Raw genomic sequence first — 20,014 nt, 5'->3', positions numbered from 1 at the left:
TGAAAAATGGGTAATTGAAATTTAGTCCCTCTTGTGATGTCAGAAGGGGATAATACCGCCCCCTTAATCTGCACTATTTAACCACAGCACAGCCATTTAGTGCAGAGATCAGCTCATTTGCATTTAAAAGGACACATCCAAAACAGCACATTTTTGCTCACACCTACAAAGTGGCAATTTTAAGATGCTATAATAAATTATCTATATGGTATTTTGAGCTACAACTTCAAATATGTACTCTGGGGACACCAAAGATTTATTTGACATCTTAAAAAAATCTTGTGAAATGTTCCCTTTAAAAAGTAATATTTTGGAATGAGGAGAGGGTAAGTAAATAAAAACAGCTTTTATTTAAACACAAAGTTAATATGAAGATCTTGTTTTGCTGTTTTGTTTAAAATTCATTTCAGGGTGATACTAGACCCATTCACTTGTATCCGGTCCTGATCACCCTGTCAGGGTTTGCAATAAAAAAGGGCTGCTTCTACATTATCCACTAACATAAAATATATGGAAAATTCAGAAAGGAGAATGAGTGATCGGGCATAGCGCACACAGTCAGGACTTATGCAAGCTTGGACTGATCCCTACAGGAATAAAAAGACTTTGAAGGCCTAGTGTCACCTCATTAATGTACATATAATCAAAGAACCACAGTTAAAACACTTTAAGTACGTTCTTCAAAGTAGATTTTGCCATTGCATAAGGTGGTTTAACATATCTATAGATCTGCAGCTCTAATGAGAACGGATTGGAGAGATAAACATCATTAACTTCAACTCTCATTATTGAAGCGCAATCAAATTTGGCCGTATAGCAGAACTGCCAATCAAAATAATTTCACAGATAATTCAGCTTAATATAGTGAAACGGTTATAGGCTCATAGCTCAGTGACTAAGTAGTGTCAATGTAGAGTATGCTAGTTCATGGCATTGCGATACGCCTAAATAGTTTGCTTTCTGTCTGTGTTGTCATTCAATCCAACCCTGCTTATGTGAAATCACTGTCAATTAAAGGGGACATTTCACTTTTTTAAGATGTCAAATAAATCTTTGGTGTCCCCAGAGTACATATGTGAAGTTTTAGCTCAAAATACCATATAGATAATTTATTATAGCATGTGAAAATTACCACTTTGTAGGTGTGAGCAAAAATGTGCTGTTTGTGTGTTCGTTTAAATGCAAATGAGCTGATCTCTGCACTAAATGGCAGGGCCGAGGTTGGATAGTGCAGATTAGGCAGCGTTATTATTCCCTTCTGACATCACAAGGGGATACAGATTTCAATGACTTATTTTTTCACATGCTTGCAGAGAATGGTTTACCAAAACTAAGTTACTTGGTTGATCTTTTTCATATTTTCTAGGTAGATACAAGCACTAGGGACCCAATTATAGCACTTAAACATGGAAAAAGTTGGATTTTTATGATATGTCCCCTTTAAAGAGAAAGAGACTGGAACATAACAACATATCTATATGATTTATTAGCACTTAGAGGGATAGTTCACCCAAAAAAGTCATGTTGTTCTAGGCCTGTATGAATTTCTTTTTCTGATGAACACAAAAAAGAGAAAATTTTATAAATGATGATAAGCACACAGTTGGTGGAAACCATTGACTTCCATAAACAAATCCTATGGAATTCAATGGGAACTGTAAACTGTATGCTTACATATTTTATTAAAATATCTTCATACTCATTTAATCACAAAACTTCCATAGTATTTGTTTATCTTACATCAGAAAAAAGACATGCATACAGGTCTAAAACAACGTGAGGTAAAGAAAATGATGACAGAATTTTTATTTTTGGGTGAATCCCTTTGTACAAAGGTCACAAATATAGCAGTGACCCCAAATCACATCATTTATTTAGTTTTTCAGTCCGCCTTGTATTGATCCTGATATAAAATCTCCCATTTTTCTCTGAACTCTCATATTACCTTTAACACAATTATTGGTTATTTATCACTTTTCTCTGTGATCATATTTGTCAGTTGATGGTAAATGTACTATTCTTTCTTCTGCCCAACCAAAATCAAACACTTATTACTGCATTTGTCTTCTCCCACAGTACTGTCCATGTCACCATGTCACCACTAGATTTATTGTTTTTGCAATGGTACAGTGACCACATATAAATATTTCGCAGTCTCTTTACAACCAGAAAGTTTACAGTAAATGGTACGTAATGACAGCTGACAGCTGGGGTACATATTAAAATCATATATTTCCATAAATTTAGTCTTGTACTGTATATCAGATAATTGTTGGAAGTATAGCACCAGAATTTTGTGTGAGCTTGCCAACTGTTTTATGAGGCAGAAAAGAACAGAATATTTAGAAGAGGCTTTTAAATATTTAGAAAGGTCTTATCATTCCCTTTTTATTTGTCTGTTCTTGTCCGTTTTATTTTGCTCTTTTCTTCAGTGACTGTCCATTAATGCTTGTGTGTGAAGTGCAAGGTTGTGGGAAGGGAGCCAAAGAAAAATTGTAAAAAAAGAAAGATTTCCATGATGTGTCGTTCTGTCTTGATAAAAATGTGTCTCTAAGTGCTTGTCAATAAAAGGCTCAAGGAAATGGTAAGCTATAAAACAGGTGACATTCAAAAGCAAATAGGATTTTTTTTAAACAACATTTCTCAAACAAACACTCCAAATCATCACTTGACATCCAAAATGAAAATGATTATTTAATGGCAACAATACTAACCGGCTTGCAATCAATTGCAGATACAGAACATATCACGATCCATGTTATTTTTTGGATCATCATTTTAAATTGCATAAAAATAAAAAAATATGCCTGCTTTTATAATTTTACGTTACCAGGAACACTAACTGTACATTTTATGACAATCTGTGAGTACTAGCCATAAGTGAATTTGCCAAAAGTTGCCCTTAGTTCAATGGTAAACGCAACGTGTAAATGCCATAAAAATAAAACGGACTTAAATATTCAAGCTTGTAGTGAATTTAAAGGCCAATTTTATTTTACCACCTAGAAGAGGATGTTTATCTCATTGTGTGTAATGTGCCGTGTAAATACCAAGGGCAAAGCGTAAAAGCCATTCAATCTTTATCTGGCAGTCATTGGATAAATGGAATCTAATTGTGAATTCGGTGGGGGGCTCTTCTATCACTTTCTGATCATGATATGCTATAAATAGGGGGGTTATGGTCATCAATGACCTTTGCTGCTTCTACTTCTTTGTCAGTTGGAGGAAAGGCAGAGCATCACAATGCTGACGATATCGGATATCTGATTAGACATTACAAGTTACGTGAACAGCTTTAAAGAGTCTTCAAAGAGATCTCTTTGTCTATTTTTCTCAAAAATAAATTATCTTTAACATCTCAGTTGTTCCTTTAAAGTCTGCGTAAAGCCAACATTAAATGTGTTCTCAGTTTGTCACACCACAGAAAAAAAATATGTTATTAACCACCCAGCCAAATTTGAATGATTACAAAATAAATGCCAAGTAAATAAAATAAGTTCTTGGAAAAACTGAGGTGTGTCAGCTTTGGCAACTTTTAAAACCAGCTACAACCTGATTGGATACGAGCCACCATTTTAGCCCCACCCAAATAATTCTGAATTCTGGGAAGAGGACTCAGTAAGTGTTTCTTCAAAAGTTTTTGAAACAATCTCACTAAAGTCTTAAATCTCAGTCTTAGGAAAAAGCCTTTAAAGTTGAAATCTCAGTTTAGTATGAACTTTAAGATTTCTTTTCAAATCTTTCCAAGCTATATTATTCAAATATGCTATTTTAACCTCAGGGTTCCAACACCTTAGTTAACTTCAAATTCAAGGACCTTTCAAAGGTCCAATTTTCTCAAAATCAAGGACTAAATGTGGGAACACATTTCAAGTGAGAGCAAGGTTACATTGTGTTACCTTTAAAGATACATTGTTACAGTTCCCTTTCGAGGGAACTCGCGCTGCGTCACTGTGATGACACTTTGGGGACGCCTCCAGGGGTAAGTGGGTCTGAATGTATATATCAAATTCAACCAATGGTGAGGTTTAAGACAGGGTGACATGGGAGCCAGGAAGTATATCGCTATCTGAAATATTGCCAAAGACGTCTTTACTGGGACGCATGAAGTATGGCAAGGGAGACGCAGCACCTCGTTCCCTTCTCAGGAAGCAACTGTTACATACGTAACCCGAGACGTTTTCATTTATCAAACACAACTATGCAAAAAAGCATTTTGGTATGAATCAACATTCGCATACAGAGGATATAAGCATTTAAAGTGAACAGTGTAAGTATGTGTGCTTAAAAAGTCTAAAATTGTATGATATTATCCTACACTACACAGGGAATAATATGGATTTTTTTTCCCCAGAAAACTTCTTGCATAAAATAGATTCAAGCACTTTCAAAGACCTGTATTTATGTATGTATATTTTTTAAAACTTCCCAGGGCCTTGAATTTTTCTCCTCAGATTCACACATTTTCAAAAATTTTAAGGACCAGTGGAAACTCTGTAACCTCTATACTTTACTATGCTGTCTCATTTGTATCTATTCGCGTTTTTCTTTAACAATTTAAGGAGGAGCATCTGAGACAATTTATGAGACATAAATCTCCTGCTATAAAAAAGCTACTTTTGGACAATATAATCTTTCACTTGGTACTTTATCCAAGTATCCTACTCTTGAGCACCTTCAAATTTCTACTATTTTCATTATGTTTTATTATTCTTTAAGGCCAATTATTTCATGCATTGGAACATGTTGTATACTAAACCACCAATCTGATTGACTGACCGCTAACAAGTGCCCATTGAGTCTATGCACTGCCTCTTTCTCCAGGCTGGTCTGCAATAAATCAAATGAAGAGATGGCGCCTGCCCTACTCCTTCATTAGCTCAGTGTTAATTAAAGTCTATGTGGAGCAGAAGTCAGATCAGCGTGGGCCACCATTAAGAACTCAAGGGCAACACTTCCACCTGCACTGATTCCGGGTCTGGAGACTTACTTGAAAAATCTGTCAGTATGTCTCCACCACGATTGTCGATGCACTACCAACTGTCAGGATGCAACCAAGATGCCTCATTTACCAGTAAACCAGTCAGGGCAAGTTTATGTTATGTAATTCATTAAACCTATTTTATGCAAAATATATATTTTAATTTCAGCAGATTAAAGATGTATTGTTCCATTGATTGACTGAGTATTATTTAAGTATTATTTATTATTCACTCCCATAACCATTTCTTTTCTAATTCTCTACATTTTGTTTGCTCCACTAACTTAAATTAAGAAAATTAATTTATCACATCAACATTGTCATGCCAGCAGAGTCTGCTTTTTCATTAGTACGCTTAGTTACAGGTTTAAGTATAACATTTTGCTATGCCAAAGAGAGTCTCTTGAGAAGATGTTAGCTGATCCAGCACAGAATCTTTTAGAAATATCACAGTGCTGTACACTTTTAAAGGTGTACACAGGCAAGACTTGGAGATATCTCTACCTTATCTAACCCTAAACAATATTTCGCTTCTCTTTGCTTTTCTCTCGTTTCCCAGAGAAAAAATTATTGCGGAGATGTAGCTTTTTCCTATCTCAGGATATCTGATTAGGAGTAATATTTTTAGATTGGAAATCGATACAAAATGATGCAATTGCTGAAAAACATTAGAAGAATGGAGCTATAAAATGAATGTTGACTGTATAGATAAAATAATATGGTTTTGGGTGCAAGTATTTAAGTTTTATATTGAAATCTTTAATAAATATATTTTTTAATAAAAACACTTAGACGGGAGGCTTGGGTTCCAAGTGCTCTTCATTTAAAGTCCCACTTGTGGGGAAAATCTGTTTTTTTATTGTTGTTTATATGTCTTTGTGGTGTTTTTAATATGTTTTAAGACAAGCCATGTGCAAATTCATCTTTCAGCACCATAAAATTGGATAGTCTTATTATCACTCAAAAAAAATGCTGAGTTGTTTTAACCCAGCAGTGTGTTCTGTCCAATTCTGACCCAGCCCTGGGTAAAAACAGCCCAGCATTTTTTAGAAATCGTCTGGGTTTCCAACGTTACAAACATGTAATCAATCATGAACGCGTGGATCAGTAGTTCGAGTTATAGATATTATGAATGGATGCCGCATAGACTTGGCTCTGAAAGGGTGCAGCACACTGTGGTGCTCACACATGTATGGTGAGTGTTGTAACCTGTTAACATCAGCGCTTAAAGATTAGTGCTGCAAATGTGCAGTTTACGTATGCATTGTGTGAAACCAAACTTAGCAATAAGGTGTCTAAAACTGCTGAATGTAGCTCTTTAAATATACGGTACTGTATATCTATGGTCTGAGGTGGTGGCAAAAGAGTGGAGGCGGGGACTAATTCGCATATTCATACCTATGGTGCAAACTTATTGAGTAGAGGCAGGCACTAATTTGCATATTCAAAGATCCGCATATACTTTCAAGCTGTTTTAAAGCATAAAGAAATTACTGTGACAGGTAAAACTTTTACATATGATATTATGACGCTCATAGATGAGTTGTAACTGATAAAATTCTTGACAAAAGGGAGACTTTAAGACTGTCAGTCCAAATCCGATTTTGGTACATATTGCTCACTGTCCATATTGTGTATCACAACTGATTAGATCCGTTCTGTGCATCCTGTAGCGTTCTAATATTTTCTGGATTATCTGCACTGTTAATTAAATAAATTGAAGATCTCATCTGTATTTTTTATATTTAAATTATATATTTTTTGACTTGAATGAAAGTAGTTTACTTACTTTAAGAGGCACTACATAAAGCACATTTTAAGTTATTCCTGACAAAACGTTTTAGAGTGTAAAAAATGTCTGATGTGTGAGTATCCTTTCAGACATAAAATTAATTTTCATATAAAAGAAACCCGTATCCAGTTGGTTTAAAGTGTGTATATTTAATAAACAAACCTGACTATTAAACAGGGCTGAATATTCATGTGTCTCAGCTGCCATACTGTAGAAATGTGCACGGGTTTAAGTTTTTCAGCAATAATACCATGTGGGCCTCCAAACCGTTCCAAGAAATTATCACATTAGTTTAGAGAGGGTGTTACAGAGGTCAGCAGTAATTTGGATCCACACCTGGGGGTTCAGTAGTTTCGTTACATTACCTAATGTGGGTGTTAAACACACACTCTATTCATTTATATGCCATGAATTATATTTAATAACCTGCCGGATACATTAGGGATCCAATAGTTTACTAATTAAACACTGATTGCAACATCTTACAATCATCGCATACTGGCAAACTAAATATAACAAAGAACATGAAACAAAGTGTAAAGTCCCTGTAAGGAGACTGTGGCCGTTACGTTTACACAAATGAGGTTAGCAAAAGAGGGTAAATTGGAAACACATATTTTGCGCTACAGAGAAATATGGGGTCTGATAAACAATTTAAACATAAATGTGTATATTTATATCCTTAGTTTAACGTTAATGTTTAGAAACTCAGGGGAAGCATTAAACATGAATTTTGTGCTTTGTATGCTGTTTATCTGTACGTAATGTTTGTTTTAGTGCCTGATTCACTAAATGATTCCCCAGGCCAAATTCAAATTAACATTTGACCCAACAATGGGTTGAAACAACCCCGTTAAGTCACAACACAACAGGTTGGGTAAGGTTCATCCCTTTAGACCCAATGCTGGGGAGTGTTCGAATTGAGGGGGGGCCGAGGTGGTCCCAGACCTCCTATAAGCATTTAGAGACCCCTATTAAGAAACAAATTATATATAGGGGGACCTGTTTTTTTTAATTCAAATTAAAATACTACCTGAATTTTAAACTCTCGTGCTGCACTGCTATAAAGTTATACTCTCCAATATTTGTCCCATATATTTCTGTCTCAAACTATTATTTCACACCAATTTGAGGAGTAATAAATGGTTAACATTTGAGTTAAGGGTAAATTTCATTTTCTTTTTTATTAAAAGTGCAGGATCCACAAATTTTTTTAATCCAGGATCACATCTTACTTTGTAAAATCACTGAGGCCCTATAATGACGGCGGGTGGGGTGGTTCTTAAATAGGGGACACCCTATAATCGTTGACATGATTCGAACACTGATGCTGGGTCAAAAATAACCCAGCATTTTTTTACTGTAGTAAACATGCATGCATTTAAATTAGAGCCGGGTCATTATCCTTTGATCAGGGAGAAAATACAATAAGAGGAGTCATATTGATCCATCCTCCTGATCTTCACTTCCTTCATCAGCAGCAGCCGGAATTGAACATCTTCTGTTTAACTAACTGCCTTTAATCTCCTAAACCTCTGCACCCGATTACATCCTATAATTGCCCTAGGCTGACCTGATCTCTATCGGAAAGTGTAAATCCTACTTTTCTGTCGAATACAGATAAAGCGCACTTGAAATGTAGAAAAAAAACATGACATGCATGTTTGATTATTCATTTAGTCACACTTTAAATAAAAACGGTAACATTAACATTATTTTAGTGGTTTTGAAGTTGGCAGATACTGAATTGGTGGGAATATTCCTGTTGTAAATACATATAAAAGTACATTTATAGATATATAAATATAGATAGTTGCACCTGTGACCTCAGTAATTACGATAACATCCAGAGACAGAAATATTCTCAGCAGTGTCTGGAATGAGCAAAGACTGGAACTAGCTTCTAATAATTTAAAATCTGATACCTAAAATCTATAATACAACCTGCCTACAGGCATGAAAATGGAACAAAGTATTAATAAAAGATGGGTTTGTGATTTTTAAAGCATGGTTTGTTGGAATGTCTGATTCTGATTGGCGGGTATGCTATTCCCAGATAACAACCGTTTAAAACAAATAACACACGGTAACCCGGATGCTGCAAATCTTGCTGTGTAATAAGCGGGATAATGTACAGGCAGCTGCCTTAACATGTTCTCTTACAAAACGGTAACACTTTATTTTACGACCCGCAATGTACCGCGTAATTAAGCCAAATTTACAGCGTAACTATTTGTAACAACAGGGTACCTCTACAGTACGTACTTGTAGGTATAAGGGAACAAGTAGCCTATATTACTTGCTTTTAATAACAAAAGTCCAGCTGATTTAATGTGGTTATCTTTTTTTAAGGCAAGTACAATAAAAATAGCAACTTATTCCCTATTTACCAGGTAATTCTAACATTTGCGGACAAATTTGAAGTGATGCTTTGCAATCGGATATGCTAAATGAAACAACAGCAGATGGGTATCCAGCTCGCGCTGCAGCAAAAGACGACTACATGCGTACTGCCCAGGCAAAGAGCGTGCACCCGTCTGCAGGAGGTTTGCTGGAACGCGATCCTGAGGTGAAAGAGTTTTTAAAAACTTTCTACACTGTGGAGTACGACTGCGAGTGATGTGAGGAGGCTCCGCATGCTGGATAAGGTGACTGGATTTGTTAATACATGACAACACGTTTCAAAAAATGTTTTTTCAAGACAGTTGCCAGCTAACAGTAGCAGCAGGTTAGCTAGCACATCAGTTAGCCTAAAGTTAATAACTGGCTCAAAAACTCAGTTTCTGTCAAGGCACAGTGAAGAAACATTTACTGAAGGCTTTCATTTATGTTTTTTATATGTAATGCAGAACAGCATTTGTGAGACGACATCAACTCAACATCCAGTGGACAAGAACACCAACAGATGAAGCACCACTTTAATTTACAGCCCGCATATATAAGAGTTACCTGGTAACTCCTATATACATATACAGATCAAAGAGGTACAAGTTGCTATTATTTTTATTGTACTTGCCTTAAAACACAGAGGATCAAATTAAAGCAGCTGCATCGACTGTATACAATACACTTTCATCAGGTAAGTAGCAAATAAGAAACAAAAAAATCAATAGACCATATTACCCATAGACGTAAGTCATATAGCGTTGCCACCCGTCCTGGTTTTCCCGGGATTGTTCTCTTTTTTGAGTCACAGTCCCGGAAAATTTATATTCTTTCCCGGGACACGAATTGTCCCGGTTTTTGGTGAAAATGACCTTTTAAAGCAGAATTTCCTGGTTTCAAATTTAAGTGTTTCCTTCCACTGTTTCTGTGTTCATCCAATCCTGTGTCCGTAACCGGGTAAAATAGAACAGTTAACACTTTTATTTGATTGGAAGCTCAGCTTATCGCCTAGCAACAACCTATGCTTTCGGTTGGTCGCACGCGTCGCATCCACAGATTCCACACACACATCCTGGATGAAATAGTTTGAGTTAAGTTGCTAGTCAGCTTTTAAAACGATCCGTGGGGTTGGTCAAAGCTGAACTTCAAGTTAGATTAAACTTTAAATTATCATGCTTGGAGTTTAAAGCATTCATTGAGGGACAGCCAAAACTTCTGCAGGCAGCAAAAAGGGATGAGGAATACACATGGAAAAAGAGGTGAGAAATGTCAGTTTTAGGTTGCCCAAATTTACTAAGTTAACAAAAACAAAAAGTTGTTTATAATCTATTATAATACATGTAATCGTGTTTCAATTGCTAAAGAATATATCCTATATTTGTACAAATGATTATATTTTATAATAGAATATAATTATGCAGTATATATTTACACAATGTTTATACAAAAGGGTATTTAATGTAGAAAGGAGTGCATCTACATCAGGGAGTACATCTACTTCAGGGAAAGCATATGTCAGGAGTGGACAAATATAGGTAAGAGAGGGAATAGAGTCCTACAACTGTTAACATAGTATATTTGCAAATATTATTGATTCCCCCTCCAAAAAACAAAACCAAAATAAATTTCATCTGAGTGTCCCGGTTTTTCACAAATCAAAGGTGGCAACCCTAAAGTCATACATACCACGTAATATTACAATAGGTACCCTGTAGTTATGAAATACTTAGAGAATAAATCATTTATAATTTTCCATATATTCTTACCCCCTTATTACCCCAAACTTAAAATATTGTTCCCTTATACCTACAAGTACATACTAAGAAAGGTACACTGTTGTTACAAATAGGTACGCTGTAAATTCGGTTTAATTACGCGGTACATTACGGGTCGTAATATAAAGTGTTACCAACAAATCACTAGATACATTAACTTTGATAGCTTTTATATTAAAGCCCAAAAATACAAATAAATAAATGTCCTAGTTCAGTCATGAAACAATAGCAATCCACAAACCAATCAGCTTGCAAATCAACTTGACAAACCATCTCTCTTTAGGTAATAGTTTTGTTAATTTACAGTGTAGAGCTCAAAAAACCACCCACCTATATCCCCATCTCCACTTGTTCAAGGAATTGTGTCTAACATTATATATGTATAAAGTCTTCATACTTGGATTGCTATTAGCATAAACAGATCTACTGTAAGCCCAAATAACGTTCAAATAACATGACCATTAACATGCTAAAGTTATCCTGAGAGTAGTCATGACTGAAAAGTTAAACTGAAACCTGAATGAGGACTTAACCTACTGAATGAGGTAATAAGTGGTAGTGATGCTAGAAAACCATACAGTAATGGGCAAGCTCACCAGTGATATTGTGACTTTTGGCCTCTCGTCGTTGTGTTTGAATGCATTTTTCCTGAGCCTTCATATGTTCAGCCACCAGATCACATGCTGGATGAATCGTTTCCACCTGCAAACCATAATCAAAATCATAAATATCTAAGGAAGGAGAAGCACAAAAACATTTCAAGGCCATCAGAAAACCACATGAAAAAGAAGCTGTTCCCAACTTCAATCACTTGTTGTTATGAAAATTAACACTCAAGATCAAGAAAAATAATATGATATATACATGTGGTTTCCAAGTACGTGCAGAATGATTCAAAATACTATTTTCAGCCAAGCCACATAATAATCTTTTTCTGCAGCAAATGCAGCATTTAACCTTTAAAGCATCCATTTATTTTCTTTTAGACCAGACATGGAGACATTAAAACATATGGATACTTTATAACCCTTACTGGTCATAAGGGTCAATTTTTTTAAATTGAGATTAATACATACTCTGATGTATGGTTTGTTGGGATATGACAATATTTGGTTGAGAAACAACTATTTGAAAATCTGGATTCTGATGGCGCAAAAAAAGCTAAATATTGGGGAATAGCTACTGCAATTCACTCGCAAAAATAAAGTTTTGATATAATTTACAAAATATCTTCATGGAACATGATTTTTACATTATATCCTAATTGTTTTTTATTTATTTATTTTTTGCATAAAAGAAACCTTGATAATTTTGACCAACAAAATGTATTGTTGTCCATTGCTACAACTATAACTGGGGATCTTATGAAAAACATTCCATTATTTTACTCAAAGTCAACGAAAAACGGGCAGGACCAAAACATTTTACAGCTGATCGCTTTCAAAAAAGTTCAGCAACGACGTCCCAAGGATGACAGCAGCAATGACAGTGTTCTTAATATGACAAAGTTTTTTTTTTTAATCAGTGCATCCCACTAGTCAACTAAATGAATATAACATGGCAAAGATTAATGCACATTTATATATTGATTCAATAGATTTTTAGCATTTGAAAAAAAAACTTGCCATGGATTTATAGCATTTTGCGGAAAAAAATATCAGTTTTTATAATAAATCTTTGAAAATCAAATTATGGATTTGAAATTTTTTATTTTATTATCACCTAAAGATGCTATTTGAGAGTTTGTAACAGAAAATAGTGATTTTCATCTTGTCACACCTTCTTGGTATAAAACACATTTTTACCCAGATTAGTCAAAATGGATTTATTGCGTTTTGGAACCAAACTCTTCATATTCAGATATATTGAATTTATAGAAGATTAAGTTTTAAGTCTAAGTCACACAAAATAGACAGCAAAATCTCATTATCTCTTGCTATCATTTACTACAATTCACAACATGTTTGAGGGAGAAATATGGAGATAAAATGTGGGATGTTAAATCCCCTTATCTCATCTACAAAATAAAAATGGAAACCTGCCTTGGTTTCACCCTTTTGCTGTATAAAAAGGCTTGTAATGGCCGCCCACTTATTCCTGAGAGGAATGAGGCATAAAGTCAGAGGTGGGTGAATGCTAATGATCTGATTAAGCCTGGGGTTATGATGGAACAACCAGTACAAACAGATTCACAACTTTTTGAAACAGATCCACAAATCAAAGAAATGAGGAGATGGTGAATCATAGCGGTATTGACAAAACGTTACTACTTTCTGTAAGGTTAGTGATTTTAGATCAAGTGTAAAATGCAATAATTAGATTTATAGGGGTGCCTCAGGGCTGTGTTTAAGGGTCACACTAATTCTTCCCAAGTGTAAATCAAATCATTTGTATGACCTAAGTATTGAAATCAAGGTAAACAGACATCACTGCTTTATTATTCTTCCAGTGGCATAGTGTTTATATTCTTTTAAAGAGACAGGGGCAAAATTAATGTTATTAGAGAAGTTGATGCAATAAAAAGGAGTTTATGACAGGGCATTCATGGTTATTATCATTAAAGTAAATTGCCTGTGTATGTACCTGTGAGCACTTCTGAGCTCTTTATGCATGAATGAGAGCAAATGTTTGAAAGTGCTCTTACAATCAAATGTGTCAAAAACTGACGACACTTTGGATGGTCCTTTACTATATATAAGCAGCCTGATATGAAGTTGTCCTCACCAATAAACTGTAACTGTAGCAAGCTTATATATAAGTTTGAATTCTGAAAGTACCTATTATAATCAAGTCCAGAGCAGATGGTAACACTGTTGGATTCAGTGACCTCTGTCGCCTGCTGATAGGAGAGTAGAACAGGGATCTGGGTCTTCGTTTTCTCAGGTAATTTACATTCCACATAGTAACTGTATGAATTTCAGTGCCATTAACTAATCATACTGCAGAGGATGGAGCTGGTCGACATAAAGGTTCATTTAACAGTTATCTACATTTTCAAAAAAATGCAAAAATGAACCGCCTTTATTACCACCTACTGCCTTTGCCTTTACACATTTGGGCAATATTGAGTGATATATTGGAACTAAGGTACAGTGTGAATTCACCAGCCTAATCTCACAAGCATTTGTACATATTTTACGAGTTGGTAAATCGTATGAATTCATCATGTTAATCATGCAAAAACGTACGATTATCATAAAAAAAAACAATAACGAATGAGTTCCTGGTTCTATGAAGCCCCTCCCTCAGAAATACGCAATAGAGGGTTATGCAAGTGACATCACCTTCGGCAAAAGTGACTGCGCTTACGCCAACTGAGTGGCAAAAGACAGAGCGGCAGAATTTGTGTACAGTGTGAAATCAGTGAAAACACAGGGAAAGTGCGTCTAAATGGGAAAAAGCTGTTGTGCGACAGATTTAACAAGAATTCGGAGCTATCATTTAAAAGACATCCAAAAAACACAGAAAGGAGAAGTTAATTGATCGTCCATGCAAATGTCCACTGACAGGTGGGTTGACAAGGTGCTAGGGTCACTACTGTATCAAGTCCAACTAAATTAAATTTTTGCTGATAATTGTAAGTTAATTGTCAGATATTTTCGCTTCCGCCGCTAGAACAGCCAGCCATTTTGGCTGACCGACAGCATTAACTTAGTGTGAAAACGCGTCAAAAATGGAAAAATTTGTGATCGACAGTGCTAACAGATTCAACAAAACATTGAAACGGCCTTTTTCCAGAGCAGTAAAGCGTTAGACATATGCCAGGTATGTAAAATTTTGGGATAAAAATCCTATAAAAATACACCAATGAATACTCTTATTATGTGTAATTGCAAAGTTTTGTCAGTGAGCCTTCATTAAAAAACATAAATTATGATGAGCTTTGTGTTCTACAAAGGTGGAATGGTTTAATAGTGTAGGCAAGACAAACATATATGTCAGGAAAAGCAATGTCTGGCCATTTGCCAATGTCCACAGGCTACTGGTTGTTTGGCAAGTTGTTAGGGTCACTGTTAAGGCAAACTGAATTCAATTTAAGCTGATAATAGTCAGTTTTACTGCTGTTTTGCCGTAGCCGCCATAGATATGTATAAAGGCTAGATGTCTCGCACGCGCTGCTGGCCAATTGAGTGGAACGTCCGCATTTTGGCGGCCATCTTACCACAGGGCGCTCCCTCACTCTTAGCATTGAGTTTTAATGATGCAGGTACTTTTAAATGACTATAACTTGCTTAATGTATTACCGATTTTCAAACGGTTTGGTTTGTTATAAATGTCAAAGATGTACCTATGATACTGCATACCTATACAAAAAAAAAATTTAAAATTCATGAAACCAGAATTATAGCCACGTTAATAAAGTTTGTAAAAAACCAAACCGTTTGAAAATTGGTAGAAAATTGAGCAAGTTATGGTCATTTAAAAGTACTTGCATCATTAAAACTCAATGAGTGAGCGAGTGCCCTGTGGTAAGATGGCCGCCAGGTGATGCCGTTAGGGACTCGGTCGTAAGACATCTAGCCTTTATACATATCTATGATAGCTGCTATAAAAACCAGCCATTTTGTTGAATGTTCTGGCACTCAACAGGACGAGCTCCGGTCACGTGGAAAAGTGACGTCAATGCATACCCTCTATATTCTCGGAATGGTAAGCTGGCCCAGTGTTGTAATTCGCTAACCATCTACCACACAATGTCTGGAAACGTGATGCCCCTTACCATTTCAGGTAGTTGCATGTGCTCCGGTGTATTGTAAACAGTGGCGTCAATAGTGTCTTATCAATTTGAGCCCGTATTGGTCCGGGGGAATATTAATGAAGATGATTGAGCAGAACCTTTGCAAGCACAGATCTTACAGGACGTTTCAGAATGGTATGTTTTTTGTTTGCAATTGTCTCATACTTTTAAGATACGCTGTTATTTGTAGGCACTACAAATACAGGTATTATTTTGTAGGATCTACAAATCTGTTCCAATTTGAAATTTTTTCCAATAAACTGAGATACGTTTTGCATCAAATACATTTTTGTTACTCTTGCAAAAGATGATAATGATGATTCAAAGATGATTCATTGTTACATCTATGCCTTGTGTTTTCCATGAGTTTAAGAGGTCAATGGACCCTAATGCAAAAATTCTTACAAAAAGTGGTCTGGACACAATAAACTTGGGCATAAAGCGGTGGGGACATCTACCACCTGCATATTACGCGACTGGAGCTGCTGTGAGTGCAGGCAGCCAAGGGGTAGCGACCTTCAACCCTGTGGCATAACAACATTGTCCCTCTTGTTAAAAAATAAAATAGACTGGCCCACCAAGAATTCTCACGGTGCTCCCGATTAGCCAATCCGGGCCTGGGATTTACAGTACAGTGATCACTACTGACTGTAAAGCACTGTTCGCTTGGTCTTTATACAACAAGTGTAGCCAAATATCTGTCACCAGAACTATGAGCCCATTACAAAAACAAACAATAGATTTAATACTGTACAGTGGCCAAACAAAACACAGAACCATGTTTAGCGTGCCTGTAAGAGCATGTAAGTAAACACTACATAAAAGCTCTAATCAAAGAATAATTTACACCGATCACACAAATGCAACAAACACCAACATTCAAAGTTCTCTGGTTGGATTAAAAAGAAATCATAATCCAGGACCACTTTAAATGAATCTAAATGTTATTACAAAAAATGAATGTATGAATGTGTGATGGAGTTTTCATTTTGTAGTAAAATGCAACATCTACATGTGTGTGTCTACTCAGTAAAAAGAGAATGCATACCGAACATACTGATATGTCTCAATTGCTTTTAGCAAGATAAACTTTGGGAACAGTGGACATTTTACACCAGAATAAATAAAAAGTCCCTGCCTTCTTATACTCGCATTGCATGTAATCTACATATAAAACCCCACCTGTCCTCTCACTGATACTACAAATCTCTCTGGCATTTGCTCAAGCCAAAGCTCATCTGTCTAAGGACATATAGACAGTGTGAGAGGAATTGTAATGAGCGGAGCCCTCAATGCATCACTCCAGCAAATTTAATTTGAGTCAAAGGGCCTAGAGTTGCACCAAGGGTCCCGAGGGCGCATGAGAAAGCAGAGACGTGCCGAGTGAAGACCATACCAGTGCCCCGCCAGCGCTGGTGACATACCTGTGCAATATTGTGCTTGATTTTGATTAAATTGCATCCCGCAGAAAGACATGCAATTGTACCGGAGTGGCACTTGTAAACCCCTAACGCTCCTATCTCATCCAAAGCAATTTGGGGACAACTGATGATGAAAAGGATTCTGGAATAATTTCTATATCTGTTCAACACTGTAGGCAAAGATTTACACCATAATGAACAATAAAATTTACCACCGGCTCTAGCTGTTTAAACAAACTATCCAAAGCAGAGTCCTTAAATATCCTCAAATTCTATCTTTATGGCTTTGTACAGCTACTACAGCAACTAAACAGACACCTGTTAACTTCAGTTGGTTTAGCTTTTTGAGACTATATTGGTGACCTGATTACAAATGTTAAACACGATGTTCAGGAGAAAATAAATATGAGAACAATAACTGACAGATAAACATCCTGTTATCATCCTGCATCCATCTGACATTGAAGAAGCTGATGAATACACAGAATCATTATTATAGGAAATGAAGCACCATTCACGATAGGAAAGCAGTATCATTAGAGGGCATACCAAACAACAACTACATTTAATTACCACATTGATTTGTTTTCCTCATTGTGGCCTGCGTGTTACTCAGAAATAGGAAAGACTTTGTATTAACTGTATAGGGTGGTTTAGTGAGACTTGTTAGTTCATTTTGATGTCCAATAAGTCATTTAATTTGGTATGTTTAAATACCATTTTTGTAATTTGAGTAAAAACAGAAAGTGTTTGCTTAGTAAAGGTATACATCCAAAAAATTAGGGCAAGCTCTCATTTCTTAGATCAGGACAGTCTAATCACATCAACCTCTGTGGTGCATAAGCACTTTAAATATAGCACAGAACTGAACTCCAGAGAATATATTGGCCATCAAAAAGCATGCTTTATACTTTGTCTACATATCTGGTGCAGTGATGCCTTTTAAAAGTATTGTGTGCATCTATTTACATATCAAAACTGTTAGTAGTTTTCTAATTTCAGTTTACAACGGAAGTCACTTTACCCACATTAAAAAATCTAAATAAGATGTCAGAAAACTATAAGATAGAGCCTCAATATTTACATTTAAGCAGTGGTAGAAATGTACGGCTGTACATATTGTATGTGTCGGTTTCCTAGATTCGAACACATTGCCATTGCGCTGCTTACGCAATTCACTACCAGCTGAGCTGCAGGAACACAAATATACTGAAATCTTTGATGATTGAATCATGACCATTATGAAAGTATCACCTTTTAAACTACGTTTATGTAAGCATACACTTACACTTTTTTTATGTTTATACTTTCTCTTTATAATATCACAATAAATAGAAAACATGGAAATTGCGGAACATCAGGGCATTTACTGAAGGCGCGCGCACCCGCGCATACACAAATACAACAACTGTCAAAAATAACTTACTGCTTTCCAAGTACTCTGGTGAATCCAAAAACTCAGTAAAACGGCAACCAGTCTTAAAGTTGACGAAGTTCTGTAGAGTAACATTTTCAAGACTCCGGTGAAAACTGAATAAAGTTTCTTAGCGCCTAACAAAATAATAACCGTCTAGCTTCTTTTCAGATTTCTGGATATTTTCCTTTTCAGTCATAATGCGCTTTGGAGTTCGGCACAAACGCTAAATCCTACATGTTATCTTATAAAGACAATCTTAATATAACTCCCTTCTAACAGACTGTAATCAATATCGCTGTCTGGACCCAGCACACACTGGACTTTAATGCTGCGCTTGTGGAGAAATGTAGTAGACTACTTGAAGTCCCAGCGCGCCACCCCTTTTACGCACAAACGCGCGCACCAGCTGAAACGGCAAGTGACTTATTACAACGTCTGATAGTTAGAGACTTAATCCCAGCACTGGATTTTTATCAAATTAAAGGTTTACACGTTAGAAAACTTGCTGCAAAGTGACATCATTTGTGATATATTTTACGTTTTGATCTGTGCCCCCATCTCGACTTCAGTTTGCACATCCCCTTCTTAAATACAATTTACATATATGCATTTGGCAGACGCATTTATCCAAATTAACTAATAGTGCATTCAATGCAAAAAAACATTATGTAAACGTGTCTTTTCTGAGAATGGAACACTCTGTGACCAAATCAATGATCTACAGTTGAACTACAGGAACATAGCTGGTATAAACGTTTCATTCTACACTTGGGTATAATTAAATATTAGCTTTTGCAGTTGGTTATGTTTTCTACTTTAGTGTTAAAATATATGGATATGCATAGATCATGGCCATAAAATGTGTTTTGTTTGCTATTCAAATACCTGTCCTGTATAAATACAATGTTTACATGTATGTCCTGTATGAGGATATATATATATATATATATATATATAGAGAGAGAGAGAGAGAGAGAGAGAGAGAGAGAGAGAGAGAGAGAGAAAGAGAGAGAAAGAGAGAGAGAGAGAGAGAGAGAGAGAGAGAGAGAGAGAGAGAGAGAGAGTTTAAGGTCCTAAAATGACAAAGTTAATTTCCCAAGATGAGTGCTACTAGGTTATATCATGATATAAAGTTCTGTACTTCTTTTACAATGGAGAACTATGGTAGCACTTACTGTAAGGTTACAGCCCATGTGTTTCTGAACTGCGAATCAGGCATTTGGGAAATTGATCCACATTGTTACAGGCTACTCATTTAATACCAGAATATTTTACCTAATTTATAAAGTTACTCATTTCATAAATTACATGTCTTGCGCTATTACAATATTTTATTGCTTTTATTTGAGGATTTGGAATGTTAAAGTATGTTAATCACAAGGTTTACAATACATTTTGTAGGCAAGGAGTGTATTTTCTTAACATAATTAAGGTGGTGAAGCACCAAGGACATTCATTTTAATGATTTACAGTAGGTCTTTAGAGACATTTTCAACAAGGATCTC

At 35.8% G+C, this 20,014-nt stretch overlaps 1 protein-coding gene across 1 annotated transcript in view; it reads right to left on the bottom strand.

The window, feature by feature from the left end:
- Positions 1–18,844, bottom strand: part of ghrhrb (growth hormone releasing hormone receptor b) — a 62,866-nt gene extending 44,022 nt beyond the window's left edge. The window contains exons 1-2 of the mRNA XM_065298708.2: positions 18,519–18,844; positions 11,530–11,635 (exon numbers count right to left, since the gene is read on the bottom strand). Coding sequence (XP_065154780.1) covers positions 11,530–11,635; positions 18,519–18,602 — 190 coding nt within the window. The 5' untranslated portion in view covers positions 18,603–18,844. The remainder of the gene's footprint in view (positions 1–11,529; positions 11,636–18,518) is intronic.
- Between the last annotated feature and the right edge of the window lie 1,170 nt (positions 18,845–20,014).

This window comes from Paramisgurnus dabryanus, chromosome 7 (genome assembly GCF_030506205.2).
Source record: "Paramisgurnus dabryanus chromosome 7, PD_genome_1.1, whole genome shotgun sequence".
In the NCBI taxonomy this organism is placed as follows: Eukaryota; Metazoa; Chordata; class Actinopteri; order Cypriniformes; family Cobitidae; genus Paramisgurnus; species Paramisgurnus dabryanus.
The sequence above is the reverse complement of the archived record's forward strand: the minus strand, read 5'-3'. Positions and strand labels throughout refer to the sequence as shown.